The 14,727-nt window shown below is 42.2% G+C and overlaps 2 protein-coding genes and 2 non-coding genes across 8 annotated transcripts in view; 3 read left to right on the forward strand and 1 right to left on the reverse strand.

Moving 5' to 3' along the window:
• Positions 1 to 704: 704 nt before the first annotated feature.
• On the forward strand, positions 705 to 11,437 carry RPL5 (ribosomal protein L5). Of its 2 annotated transcripts, none has more exons than XM_070405604.1 (8): positions 705 to 807; positions 1,471 to 1,540; positions 1,647 to 1,762; positions 3,417 to 3,551; positions 5,043 to 5,245; positions 6,333 to 6,510; positions 10,743 to 10,831; positions 11,272 to 11,437. In XM_070405604.1, the coding sequence occupies exons 1-8, from the start codon at positions 805 to 807 to the stop codon at positions 11,369 to 11,371; spliced, it is 894 nt and encodes a 297-aa protein (XP_070261705.1). In that variant the 5' UTR covers positions 705 to 804; the 3' UTR covers positions 11,372 to 11,437. The 2 variants fall into 2 exon arrangements, with proteins under 2 accessions (XP_070261705.1, XP_070261706.1); XM_070405605.1 differs by having other exon boundaries at positions 6,333 to 6,507.
• DIPK1A (divergent protein kinase domain 1A) overlaps positions 5,165 to 14,727 on the reverse strand; it is a 136,418-nt gene continuing 126,855 nt past the window's right edge. For all 4 annotated transcript variants that reach the window (XM_070405600.1, XM_070405602.1, XM_070405601.1 and 1 more), the window contains exon 5: positions 5,165 to 13,788. In XM_070405600.1, coding sequence (XP_070261701.1) covers positions 12,976 to 13,788 — 813 coding nt within the window. In that variant the 3' untranslated portion in view covers positions 5,165 to 12,975. The remainder of the gene's footprint in view (positions 13,789 to 14,727) is intronic.
• LOC139004633 (small nucleolar RNA SNORD21) lies at positions 6,165 to 6,260 on the forward strand. Its single transcript, XR_011470488.1, has one exon. It is a non-coding gene; the product is annotated as a small nucleolar RNA SNORD21 (small nucleolar RNA).
• On the forward strand, positions 10,916 to 11,048 carry LOC139004641 (small nucleolar RNA SNORA66). The gene has a single exon (XR_011470495.1). It is a non-coding gene; the product is annotated as a small nucleolar RNA SNORA66 (small nucleolar RNA).

Here is a 14,727-nt window from a genome sequence, read left to right on the forward strand (position 1 = left end):
ACTGGAAAAAATGACTTACTACAATTAATTTTAAAAGAATAAATTTAAGAAAAAGACAAAGAAAAAAGTGAGTCTGACTAGATCACAAGGATGGAGGGAGGGACAAGGATGAGGTGGCCAGGGATCAGGGAAGGCGATAGAGGTGAAGAGGCAAGAAGGAGAGAGCAGCAGTTCTCTTACCATTTTACTGAATGTCGTTCAGCACCGTGCTAGGTGCTGGAGATTTAAAGGTGAACTTGACAGGAGGGCCCCATCCTCTGGATGTTCACAAATCTAGGGCGGGGTGAGGCCGGTACGAAGGTGCCGTAGCAAAAGCGGGGCTCCTAACCCAGGCTGGGAGCGCTAAGGCAAGCCTATGTTCTGGACCGGGGAGAGTGGTAGTCCAAGAGGTAGACTCCTTCCTGGGGGCGGGGGGTAGTAGGGTGGGGGTGGGGGGGGCAAAAGAGTCCAGAGAAAATTCCTTCCATTTAATTGTTAAACCTTTTTCCTGCTTACAACGGTAAACAACTTCCCTGGACAGAATCCTTCGTTACTGCTTACCGTCCATCCCAGTCGGATCATCAGCCAGGAAGGAGCATTAAGGATTTGTTGCCACACGGCGAACGCCCGTGTGGTCCTCCCACCAGCAGGAGGCAGCACGCCGCACGCCCGACGGCAAGAGGATCCCTCTTCTCCACGTCGCTTGCGTGATCGCCGGCGCTACATACTGCGCCTGCGCACGGGCGGGGGCCTTTTCCTCCACCAGAGTTAGGCTAACCCTGCAGGTCTGTGGCGAGCCGCGGCCGCGGGTCTCTCTTCCGCAGGATGGTGAGTGGGTATCCCGGTCTCGGGATTACAGATGGATGGGGGCTCCCTCACCTTGCCCTAAAGCCAGTCTAGGGATGGTCTCGCGCGGCGCAGGGGTCGGATGGCATTAGATTGCAGCTCGGTGCTGGTCGGGCCGCCGCTCCCAGCGTGGCCTTAATGGCTGCCGCCCAAGCTTGGGGGGCAGGGGGTGGACGCAGAGAAGGAGCTGAGGCGGCGGATGGAGGAGGTGGGGGCCGAGGAGTGTAGTAGACAGACTGCGGGGAGACTGCCGGCTCGTCCGAGGGGGCCCCGCGGGCGGCGGGCCGGGGAGCTTGCCCGAGGCGGTCTGAGTGCCGCCGGGCTGCGGCCGCTCGGCCCCGGCCCCGCTCCCGGCCCCGGCCCCGGCCCCGGCCCCGCTCCCGGCTGCTCCGTGGGCTCCCGGCAGCGGGGCGGGTGGTGTAGCAGCCGTGTCGCCCGTAGGTTAGGAGAAGGCGCTTAGCAGGCTTGACAGATGGAGGTGGGAGAGGGAGCTCCTGAGCCCGGGCGGGCGAGGGAGGCTGGGCTCCCCGGAAGGGGCAGTTGTCCAGGTTCCCTTTTGAAATCCACACGTTAACTTTGTTGCAGCTCAGATGTCACAAGTAGCATAAGCCGAAGCCTGTAATATATCGTTCTTCTTTCTTGAAGGGGTTTGTGAAAGTTGTCAAGAACAAGGCCTACTTCAAGCGATACCAAGTGAAATTCAGAAGACGGCGAGGTACGGCCCGGTGTGCGTGGTCACAACATTAAAGGAATCTCTTCTGCAGTGGAGTAGACTTTTCTTTAAAAAAAAAATTTTTTTTTTTTTTTCCTTCCTTCTTCAGAGGGTAAAACCGATTACTATGCCCGGAAACGCTTGGTCATCCAGGACAAAAATAAGTACAACACACCGAAGTACAGGATGATCGTCCGCGTCACCAACAGAGACATCATCTGTCAGGTGAGGCGCCGCGGGGACCCGGGGGCGGGGACCCCACCGACTGCCCCGGGGGAGCTGTGCTGGGGATGGCACGCACGTGTGCGTGAAGGTCCCCCAGGTTCCAGCCCCGCGCTCCACAGACAGGGAGTGAGTGCCTTCCCTTTTCGTGGGTCTTCAATGGGAGCCTGGGAAGTTGGTACTTGAAAAGAGCCGGGCTAAAGAGCAGCCACGTTTGGCAGTCCTGACCCAGATGAATCCCGTGGTGGTTGTTTTTATTAAAAAAAAAAAAAAATTTTTTTTTCTTTATTGATTAAGGTGTTACGTATGTGTCCTTATGGGGAAAAGAGGATTAGAGGGATTTCTGTTACTATTGCTATTTGGGGGGGGTGGGCTGGGGGGTGGAAAGGCTACATTTGAGACCAGATAGAACAGTGATGGCGAACCTATTTAAATGCCATTTAAATATATAAAATAAATATCAAAAATATAAGTCTTTGTTTTTCTATGGTTGCAAAGATCAAAAAATTTCTCTCTGTAACACGGCACCAGAGTTAAGGTTTTTCAAAATGCTGACGCTCCGAGCTCAAAAGGTTCGCCATCACTGAGATGGAAGGTTCGGGCCCATTCCAGCCCCAGTGGGGTGTTGGGCTTTGTCATGGACCACGTCCTCGCTGTTACTGTGTGGCCGTACGTGCCACGTACCCGCTGCTCTTTGGAGAGGGAGGTTGTTGGGAAGGCTAAATTATACTTTAAGATTGTCCTTATTCCTGCTTCTTGTTGGAAATGGGTTTTTAACTGTTATATGTGAAGCTGTCTTCCACGTAAAAGACCTCCAGAAAGTGGCAGTGTGCTCCTAGGAGATAATTTGCTGGAATTTTACAACAAGGGAAATTTTTTTTATTATTATTTGAGATATTTGGGGCCTTTGTGGGAGGCAAGCACACCTGTTTTCTGGGCACGCTAATTTGTGGTTGTGAAGGCAGTGTGTCACTCCATACCTAAGGGCATGACGTAACACTAGGTGTCTGGATCATTATTGGACTTCAAATGTGCTTAGTTCAAAAGATGTTTGAAATTGGGAATTCCTGTGACTTTTCAAAGTGCCTCTAATTCACCAGCTAACCTAAGTCTTTTCAGTATTTAGAGGTAAGGAACTAGAGCAGTGATGGCGAACCTTTTGAGCTCGGCGTGTCAGCATTTTGAAAAACCCTAACTTAACTCTGGTGCCGTGTCACATAGAGAAATTTTTTGGTATTTGGAACCATAGTAAAACAGACTTGTATTTTTGATACCTATTTTATATATTTAAATGCCATTTAACAAAGAAAAATCAACCAAAAAAAATGAGTTTGTGTGTCACCTCCGACACGCGCGTGTCATAGGTTCGCCATAACTGAACTAGAGTATAATTTATTCCAAAGGCAATTCGGTATTCAATGTCCATGTGGTAATTTTAGCTTTATATATATTGTTACATTAGTCAAACATATTTAGACTCAAATCTACCTGCTATAGTTTGACCAAGACATAACTACTTGAGGGTAACTGGGTTTAACAAAGATTTTAAGTGATGCAGAACTGTGTCCAGGTTTTTTTCTTCAAGTTCTTTGAATACAAAGGCATTTAGGACAAAGAGTAAAAAGCAGATGACTAACCTGGTTTTTCTCTTCTATAGATCGCTTATGCTCGTATAGAAGGAGATATGATAGTTTGTGCAGCTTATGCTCATGAACTCCCCAAGTACGGTGTGAAGGTTGGCCTGACAAATTATGCTGCAGCATATTGTACTGGCCTGCTGCTGGCCCGCAGGGTATGTACAGGATTACTTTATAATTGATGTATCTTGGAATTAACTCATCGCTTGGAGTTGTCTGAAAGAGATGTTTACACATGGATAAGATACCCTCAGCTGTTGGGTCAAGAGAGTGCCTGGTGCTACCCTGCGGCTTACAAGAGCATCATTAGGAAAGATACTTTTATAAATACAAGCTTTGAGACCGCAGTGCATTTCCTAATAATTTGGGGGAACAGTTTTCCTGTTTGTTGGGTATATCTAAACCAATAGAATTTCCTGCAGTCTCTTGTCTGATGTAGTAGCCAGTGGTAGCCAGCAGCCCCACATGTGGTTGTTGAGCACTTGAAATGCTTCTAGTGCTACTGATGAACTGAATTTTTAACTTAAATTTGAATAGCCACTTGTGTTTCCTTAGTGGCTACCTTATTGGACAGATCTATTCAGAAATGATCTTCTGACCATAAGTGTACATTAAAAAATGCAGACTACTCCAGACCTTCAGAATTTGTTTTAATAGGATGTCCAAGTGAATTACATGCATGTTAAATTTTGAGAAGCAATGTTTTAAACTTGGGAGGCGGTGTTAATGTGGGTGGGCAGGGGCTTTGTTTTAATCATCTTTGCCTTTGGTTGGTAGCATTTCTTATAACTTGCAGAAAAGATGAAAATGTGACTTTGCCTTATTTTTTCTCAGTTGCTGACCTTGTTTTGCAGTGGAATTGTTAAGCATGCATCATTGTTGGGGATCCACATCTTCATTGATCATAAACATGTTTGAGTGGGGGTGGGTAACATTGTCTTTATATATGAGAGCAACTTGGTGCAAAGGCACTGCTTTTTAAGCGATATGTACTAGCAGAGGAGTGGTGCATATTAACAATGTATCAGAGACAGCCGCAGAAGATGTCTTCAACCCAGGATCCTATTCCTCAAAACTATGTGATAACATTTAATATTTGGTTGTTGAATTACAGCCAAATATGACTGAAGCAATGTGATTACCTCCCTTAAGTAAATTTATTTTATTTATTTAAAATATATTTTTAGTGATTTCAGAGAGAAAGGGAGAGAGAAGATAGAAATATCAATGATGAGAGAATCAATCATGGATTGGCTGCCTCCTGCACGCCCTGCAGTGGGGATTGAGCCTGCAACCCAGGCATGTTCCCTGACCAGTAATCAAACCGTGACCTCCTGGTTCATAGGTCAATGCTCAACCACTGAGCCATGCTGGCTGGGCCTCCCTTGAGTAAATTTTTAAAAATCAAAGTTATGTATATCCTTATTGCTGCATAAATCAAATACGGACATGTAGCAGATTAAGAAGCTATTGAATAAAGTTAACTGAGAAATTGAAGTTTTGTAGCATTTAAAAATTTATATTTAAAAGTAGATTGGGATTAGGAGATAAATAAAGAAATTTTTTTGTCAGAGGTCATTAAAGTTGTGGTGTGAGATATTGTTAGAGTTGTTGGAGTATATTCAGACTGGCTTCTTTGTTAATAGCTTCTCAATAGGTTTGGCATGGACAAGATCTATGAAGGCCAGGTGGAGGTGACTGGAGATGAATACAATGTGGAAAGCATTGATGGTCAACCTGGTGCCTTCACCTGCTACTTGGATGCAGGGCTTGCCAGAACTACTACTGGAAATAAAGTTTTTGGGGCCCTGAAGGGAGCTGTGGATGGAGGCCTATCTATCCCTCACAGGTAATGTAGCATCCAAGGCCTCATTGCCTGGACTCCAGTACTTGCTGTTTCTAATTAGTTGGACTGTGGAGATTGCTGAGTTAAAGTAATAGCTCTCATTGTGTGCCCGCTACATGCTAGGCACTGTGCAAAGGGAACCTGGCAGGACAGGAAGTAATTGGAACTCATTTTACAAGTGAAGAGATGCAAATGATTTGTTCAAGGTTATAGAACCAGTAAGTGGAAGGGCGGGGGTTGAAACCACTACCTTTTTTTTTTTTTAATATATTTTATTGATTTTTTACAGAGAGGAAGGGAGAGGGATAGAGAGTTAGAAACATCAATGAGAGAGAAACATCAATCAGCTGCCTCCTGCACACCCCCTACTGGGGATGTGCCCGCAACCAAGGTACATGCCCTTGACCGGAATCGAACCTGGGACCCTTCAGTCCGCAGGCTGACGCTCTATCCACTGAGCCAAACTAGTTTCGGCTATAACAGATTTCTAACAAGGCTGTTCTCAGAAGCTAAGTAGGTGGTTTTAATTTGGTTATTTAGTTCGAATTAATGATTGTTGTTATTGCTAAGTAGCTATATATTAAAGTTATTACGAATATTTTAGTGGTTGCTGATTTAACCAAATTTTTAGATGTTTTTGTTTATAAGCCTGGCACTTAATCTTACAATGTGGGGGGAGGTTTTTTTTGTTTCTTTTTGAGTATCTGCAGTTATGTTAAGGGCACCTATGTGACTTTTAATGAATCACTCCCATGTACCCTGAGGCACCACTGAGAAATTCTAGTATTTGGGGGAGGAGTTTTGAAACCCTTTTTTATGATAATGAGAACTAACTTTATGGTGGTGAAATGCCTTGGTTCATTTAGTGGTTTTTAAAGGGACTTGTGCTATGATTTTCTAACCTGAAATTCAGAAATTAGCTGCTGAATGATGATATCCCACTAACTGAGCAGTCAGTAGTTGGTCCTTTGATTGCATATGATGCAATTAATTGTTTCAAGACGGGACTGATGGCAGCTACTAAAATGAATTCCTGCTAGTGAACTGATTTCAATCAACATATACTAAAATGTGAAAAACTTTATTTTAGTACCAAACGATTCCCTGGTTATGATTCAGAAAGCAAGGAATTCAATGCAGAAGTACATCGGAAGCACATCATGGGTCAGAACGTTGCAGATTATATGCGTTATCTAATGGAAGAAGATGAAGATGCTTACAAGAAACAGTTCTCTCAATATATAAAGAACAACGTAACTCCAGACATGGTAAAAATTTTAACTAAAGATGAATGTTTGGTTCATTTATGGAACCAGGTTGACTACTTGTTTTTTGTGGGTACATTATAATTAGTTTTATTTCAAGTTAACAGTTAAGGCCTGAATATGGGCATGTTCATAGGTACAGACAGAATTATATAAGCTGTCCTTGGCTTAAAATGAAATTGGGATGTTGAACACAGGGTAGGTTAAAAGGATAAGATAGTATAATGAGCTAGACTTGTCAGTATGTTTTTAGGAATCTGAGATGCTGAAGGATGGCAGGTTTTAAGTATCCAAATCTAAAGCCTTTTATGCATTTGGCTATTTTGTATTTATAGGTTTCATAGGGATCTGCTCACTCTGGTAGGAGGTGCTAATTACTAAACTTCATTCATTTTGAGACAATGGGGGGAAAAGATACTTCATTGCAAGCAAGTGCTATGTTTTGGACATTCTGAATGTCTCAGGCGTACACACAGAAAGGGAGATGTACATATTTTTTTTATTATTAATTTCAGAGAGAGAAACATCGATGAGAATCATTGATTGGCTGCCTCTTGCACACCCCCTTCTGGGGATGGAGGCTGCAACTGGGGCATGTGCCCTTGACCGGAATCGAACCTTTGACCCTTCAATCTGCAGGGCAGCGCTCTATCCACTGAGCAAAACTGGCTAGGGCGAGATGTACAGATTTTTTTTTTTAAATATATCGTATTGCTTTTTTACAGAGAGGAAGGGAGGGGGATAGAGAGTTAGAAACATCGAAAGAGAAACATCGATCAGCTGCCTCCTGCACACCTACTGGGGATGTGCCCGCAAACAAGGAACATGCCCTTGACCAGAATCAAACCTGGGACCCTTCAGTCTGCAGGCCGATGCTATATCCACTGAGCCAAACCGGTTAGGGCAAGATGTACAGATTTTTAACATTAGTTCTGCATGATGCTTAATTAAAGGGAATGGTGTTTGCAAAAGTGAGTTTAATGTTGGAAAAATAAAGTTGTGTCTCCAGGGATATCTCTATTAATGCATTGGAGTAATTTATGATAGCGCCAGTTTTGAAATTATAGTGAAAGCATAGAACACACAAATCATACTAGGCCCTGGCTGGCATGGCTAATGGTTAAGACTGTCAGCTGGCTCACGGGTTCAATTCCAGTTCAAGGGCATGTGTCTGGGTTGCAGGTTCATCCCCAGCCCTGGTCAGGGTGTGTGCAGGAGCCAGCTAATGGATGTGTCTTTCAAATTGATGTTTCTTCCCCTTCCTCTCTCTCTCCCTCCCACTTTCTAAAAATCAAGGGGAAAAGTATCCTCAGGTGAGAACCCAAAAAAAAGAAATGCTTGAGTACTATAAAACTATCATAAATACAGAATCTATACTAATAAGAGGATAATATGCTAATTAGACCGGGTCGACGAGGACATCTTCTGGTAGTCTGGTCCTCCTTCCAGACAAAGCCACGGTGGCAGGGGCAGAGGCAGGTGCGATCAGGCTGGCAGGTGAGGGGTTAGGGGCAATCATGCAGGCAGGCAGGTGAGTGGTTAGGAGCCAGCGGTCCTGAATTGGGAGAGGGATGTCCGACTGCCAGTTATCCCCCGAGGGGTCTTGGATTGGAGAGGATACAGGCCAGGCTGAGGAACACACCTCTCCCCCTGTCTCCCCCTCCCCTGCATGAATTTTGTGCACCAGGCCTCTTGTTATATAAAAAATAGGTGGGTCACATTAAGTGTAATTGGTTAGATTTTTTTTTCTGTTAGTACGTATTTTTGGTATAGCTTTAGCTATTAAATTATTTTTAAAAGAGTTTTATTGGGAAAAGATTATTTGTGTGCTTTGTACACAATGTAGGGCTGGATAAGCACATAGGTTGAGTTTGTTTAATATGTTTTTATAGATTTCAGAGAGGGAGGGAGGGAGGGAGAGAAACATCAACGATGAGAGAGAATCGTTGATTGGCTGCCTCCTGCACGCCCCCTACTGAGGATGGAGCCTGAAACCTGGGAATGTGCCCTTGACCAGAATTGAACCCAGGACCCTTCAGTCCGCAGGCTGACGCTCTATCCACTGAGCCAAACCAGCTAGGGCTAGGTTGAGTTTTTGAACTAGGAAAAAGAGTTTTATATTAGCTATGTAGGTGCATGTATTTATACATGAGTATATTCCTTTATTTACTGATACCATCCTTGTTCACTTCTTGACCTTCTACTGATTCTACTTGACCTACAATTTTTTAAAAATATATTTTTATTGATTTTGTAGAGGAAGAGAGAGAGAAACATCAGTGAATAGAGTGAATCATTGATCGGCTGCCTCCTGCACACCCAGTGCGGATCAAGCCTACATACAACCCAGTCATGTGCCCTTGACCCAAATCGAATCCTGGACCCTTCAGTCTGCAGGTCAACACTTTTTTTTTTTTTAAATATATTTTATTGATTTTTTACAGAAAGGAAGGGAGAGAGATAGAGAGTTAGAAACATCGATGAGAGAGAAACATCGATCAGCTGCCTCCTGCACATCTACTGGGGATGTGCCCGCAACCCAGGTACATGCCCCTGACCGGAATCGAACCCGGGACCCTTCAGTCCACAGGCCAATGCTCTATCCACTGAGCCAAACCGGTTTTGGCAGCAGGTCGACACTCTTACCAACTGAACCAAACCAGCTAGGGCAACCTGCAAAAATTTTTCCCCTACACCATTTCTTGCTCTGGTCATGTTACAATTGGCTTAATCAAGACTTTTCAAACAATCTGTGTTTTCAGATGTCTGTTTCCTAATGTTTTTTACGTCGATTTCATGCTTCAGCCAGGACCACTCTATCTATGGAAGCATCTTTCCTATGAGTGCATACTGAAGTTCTATGCAGACACCTGGCATGTCTCCAACAGGAAGTGGTCTTTATCTAAACTCAATGGAGTTGTTTACAAAAATGGTTGTATTTCTTCCTTGTCTGATCTTTTGAAAAGAATAAACTGGGTTGCTTAGATTTTTTTTTTACGACAAGTGAAGTCATCAAATGGGTTTGTTAAATACAGTGGAGAGCTGTAATAAATAGACTGCTAAAAGAGAGAGAAATTAACTTTCAAAAGGGATTTAGGTGGCTTGAGGTCTCATGTAGTGATAAGTTTTGCATTGGTTTCCACAAATGCATGTAGTAATCATGTTCTCTCCACACTGAATAATTTTAGAGACCTGGATTGATTACCTAATTCATTTTTTAGGGGGGCTGTAATTTTTATTATATTTTGATAATGAGTACTCAGGTATTTTACAGTTGCTCTTTCATGAGTGATTTTGCACAGAGTCAAGTTATTTACAGTTGACTCTTAAACTTTTTTGGTGTACAAGATGATGCTCCAACCAACCGAGCCACCTCGTCAGGTCCCCATAAACTCTTAAAAATTTTGTTTTGGCATTTATCCTCACTTAAATGAAAGAATTTAGGTCAGACAGTATTTTAAATGAGCATAAAATGTGTTTGTACCGAAATCATTTTGCTCTAAACTTTGAATGACTTAAAAAATATACCCGAAGTCCTCAGAAAGACATGCAAATTTTTCTTCAAGAAAAAGTTGAGCCTGGCCTGCATTGCACAGTGGTTGAGCTTTGGCTATGAACCAGTTACTCATCAATTCCTGGTCAGGGCACATGCCCGGTTTCAGGCTCAATCTCCAATGTGGGGCGTGCAGGATGCAGCTGATCAATGATATTCTCTCTCATCATTGATGTTTCTATCTCTTCCTCTCTGAAATCAGTAAAAATGTATTAAAAAGTTAGTTTTGCCTTAGCTGGCTTGGCTCAGTGGATAGAGCGTTGGCCTGCGGACTGAAGGGTCCCAGGTTCGATTCCGGGTAGGGGCACATGCCTGGATTGCGGGCTCGATCCCCAGTGGGGGGTATGCAGGAGGCAGCCAATCAATGATTCTCATCATTGATGTTTCTGACTCTCCCTTCCTCTCTGAAATCAATAAAAATATATCTTTTTTTAAAAAGTTGAGTTTTGTGGGTAATGTCAGCTCATTACCTATGGCAAAAAAATTGGGAATTTCTTAGGAAAAGAAATTTAGAGATTACATTTAGAAATTTAAGCAGATACCGACACTGACCTAGTTTAGTGCCCTTTGAGAATCTGGCTTAGAAAGACAAAATAGAGCGAGTAATAGATTACAGCATATTGTATTATTGTTTAGGGCATATGAAATGAAACCAAGTACTGTTTGCTTTGCTTTGTTTCAGATGGAGGAGATGTATAAGAAAGCTCATGCTGCTATACGAGAGAATCCAGTCTATGAGAAGAAGCCTAAGAAAGAAGTTAAAAAGAAGAGGTATGTATCTTACTGTTTTCGAGAGAGAGGTTGGGAGTGGTTCCAAACTTGCCTTGTTTCATCTTAACTCAGACTCTGAGTAAAGTGCAAACTCGATCACTAACTCTGCATGATGTTGCAGAAGTGAAGGGAACCAGGTTTGCTAAAGTAATTGTGGTGATAGAAATGTATTAGCCTCAGAAGCTACTGAGGTGGTTCATTCTATCCTAGTACAGTGTAACTACCAGTTACTGCTAATAATGATTCTAAACATTGTACTAGTGTGTTTGATTTTTGACACTGTGTGGTAATAGGACAGTATCACAAAAGTTGGGGGTTGGGGAAATTAGCCTAAAATAATAAGTGCATTTATTGGAAATCTTATTACAAATAAAACACAGCTCTGTCCTCTTTAGCTGTATTTTTAAAAATAACATCTCTGGCTCTTCTTTGTTTTCTAGGTGGAACCGTCCCAAAATGTCTCTTGCACAGAAGAAAGATCGGGTAGCTCAGAAGAAAGCAAGCTTCCTCAGAGCTCAGGAACGGGCTGCTGAGAGCTAATAAACCAAATCATAATTTTCTATGAAGATTTTCCAGAAGAGACAATAAACTTATTAGGCAAACAGCTGTTTCTGTGTTGAGCTCTTGTTAATGAAACTGTAGGAAATACCCTGAAATTGGCAGTATATTTCCTCAAGAAACAAGTATAGTTTTTCCCAGAAAAAGATGTCTTGTGTATTGACTCAAAGTTCACACCTGCTGCTTGGGCTTCTGTTCTCAAGTCTGACAAGCAACATACCAGCCTTCCACTAGGAAATACTTCTTTCATTTATTGTAACCAGGTGATTAGTAGGAAGAAAGGTACCTTCAAAGTATGTAATTTTAAAGTAAGCAAAACGTGCTAATCTGTGGATTTAATTTTTGAAAGGAAGCTGTCCAATGAAGGTCACATAGCTAAGATTCTTTCATCAGATGAAATCTTTGAACAGAAAATACTGGGTCTTTTCTCTAGAAGGTGTTTAATTTTGTGGAGATGCTGAAAGGTACATGGCCAGATCTGAATAAACATGAAAGAGGAGCAAATCTTTGTATATATAATTTACATGAGAAAATATTTGATGAGTAAATTTGCGTGCCTCTAAAAATAGCCCTTTGGTCAACAGAAAATACTGTTTGAAAATGTCAAGTTAAAAAGTTCTGATTTCAGGGTCCACTTAATGACTCTTCATGACAAATTCAAAATAAATGGATCTGGATAGGGTCTGTGGCCTTAAGTTGGCTGGCTGATACCAAGATGGACCATTTGAAACTAAGGTGGAAAGCTCATCCATTTTCATGGCAATTACATGTTGCTAAGTAAGACACTTGATAGGTCTTTAAGAGCCTCTGAAGCGCCCTAGCTGGTTTTGCTCAGTGGATAGAGCATCAGTCTGTGGAGATGTTGCATTCCAGGTTTGGTTCTGGTCAAGGGCATGTACATAGGTTGCAGGCTCCTCCAGGCCCTGGTCAGGGTGCGTGCAAGAGGCAACCAATCATGTTTCTCTCACATTGAAGTTTCTGTCTTCCACTTGCCCTAAAAATATCCTTGGGTGAGAATAAAAAAAAAGAGGCTCTGAAGCCACATAAAGCATGATGTCTGAGTTAAAATGGGTGTAAGTCTATAATACAACAAAGCATACTATTAACATCTATTTATAAATCAGTAATTTTAATTTATCTGCTTTGCAGTCTTCATTTCTGTTAATGTGCAAACTTTACCATGCTAAGACATTAGTAAATTTATGTATAAATTTCAAACAGCAGCTTCAATGCAAACAATGTTTCCAGCAGTGGTATTTTGACTAACAAATCTACAAAATAATCTCACTGTTGATGTCTGGAATGAGGCTTCACAGCATTATTTTAAAGTCAGTCAGATAGTTACACAGTGGATGTACTGGGAAATGTACCAGGACTTCTGAAAGCAGGAATTACATTTTGGGGACCTATTGATCCTATACCTCCCGTCATTCAGCAATAGACATGTATTTTAAGATGATGGCTTCTTAGGAACAGGAAATGAGTTTTGTACTGGCAGGGATTTCAATCAGAAGCCATTTTTTTTTAGAGTGCTCAAACTTTTCTAAGTGGTAAGTTTCCCACAATGGTCACAATGTCCAAATGAACTAAGAGTCATTTGTGTAGGAAATTTTCTTCCACAGTAATGTTTTCAGGTTATTTAGTATCAAAGAATGTTCCATTTCCATTTGATTTGCTGTGACTTTGAGAGCAATACAAGAATAAAGTTGCTTTTCTAATTCTTCACGAATTTCACTTGGAGCACCACGCAATAGGTAGTCTTTGAGTAACTGACAGGCTTTTGCCAAGTTTGGTTGTATCACTTCTGAAGTACACTTCATTGTACTCTGATCACAGCTAGTTCGACAATCCGTGCCATAGACACAGTCCAAATCAGACTCACAGTGACGATCCTTTATAAGTTCTTTCAGGTTTGTCTCTGGCACAATTTTTCTCATGTCCACCATTTTCAAATCATACTTATCATTATATCCTAGGTTTTTGGCACTAGTATCACACATGAGAAAGTTTCCGTAGGGGCCGTGGAAAACATCTTCCACAAACTCGAGAAGTCCTATGGCTATTTTAGCCTTTCTGGGCCATGATGGTGTGAACAACTGATCCATGCTTCTTCTGAACCCAGAGGGAATAAAAAGTTCAATGACCCATGGAAGGCTTATTCCATAAAGAGAGGTATATTCAACACTTTCCATTACATAGAGATCACCACAGAATCCCATTAGTTTGGGGGTATGTTCCTTATCTTGAAGTATCACCATGAGAAGAAATTCATTTAATTGAAGAAGTGCCCATGCTGACTTTGCTTCTCCCAAGGAAACCTGGCCATCTTTGTCTCCATCAGCCACCGTCAAGATGAGATTAACCAGTTCAGAGAGGTTTCCCTGGTCACCCAATTTTGCCTATAAAGATAAGACGTTAGCAAATGGGAAAATACTAACTTCCTTTATGGGGATTATTATCATGCTAAGTAATTTTGCTACTAAATCCCCATAAGGAACTTAAAACATAATCCAAATATTTATGATGCTAAGTGAGAACTATATTTTATGTAAATGCAGTAAAACTTGGCTAAGTCTATTTATTAAGAAATGGCCACACTAAATCCCATAACCCTCTTACACACTGCATAAATACAGTTAACGAAGACAGTAAGTAATTATTCTTTGTCTTATTCATACATTTACTTGCAAAATTGCAGTGTAATGTGCTCATTTTACCTAATAACAGACAAACATGTAAATTGACTGTCCCTCTGCTATGCTCACCAGCCAATCAGGGGAGTATGCAAATTAACCCAACAAAGATGGCAGTTAATTTGCATACGTAGGCATGAAGCGAAGACTGAAGGCTCCAGCCAGAGCAAAGGCCTGGGTCCTAGGTGCCGGAGGAAAACCGGTGCCGGCAGCCAGGGGAAGGGAAGGCCTAAGTGCACTAATCTATTTGTGTAATGGGCCTCTAGTATCCAATTATAAGAACGGTCAACTGAAAATTATTTTTTGTAGTTATCACATTAATGTAATTATTTTAACTTACATTATTCCAATAATGAAGGTAAAAATGTATTTCCCTGCTTGGGATAAAATAATTTGAAAATGTAAGCTCTCCAGAGAAAAAGATTATAAGAACAATAAAAAAAATATTCTTTGCCCTAGCCGGTTTGGCTCAGTGGATGGAGCATCGGCCTGCGGACTGAAGAGTCCCAGGTTTGATTCCAGTCAGGGTCATGTGCCTTGGTTGTGGGCACGTGCCCAGTTGGGCACATCCCTAGCAGGAGGCAGCTGATCGAAGTTTCTCTCTCATTGATGTTTCTGGCTCTCTATTCCTCTCCCTTCCTCTCT

This window comes from Myotis yumanensis, unplaced genomic scaffold (genome assembly GCF_028538775.1).
Source record: "Myotis yumanensis isolate MYYU_CA2020_CCGP unplaced genomic scaffold, mMyoYum1.0.hap1 SCAF_2, whole genome shotgun sequence".
Taxonomy (NCBI): Eukaryota; Metazoa; Chordata; class Mammalia; order Chiroptera; family Vespertilionidae; genus Myotis; species Myotis yumanensis.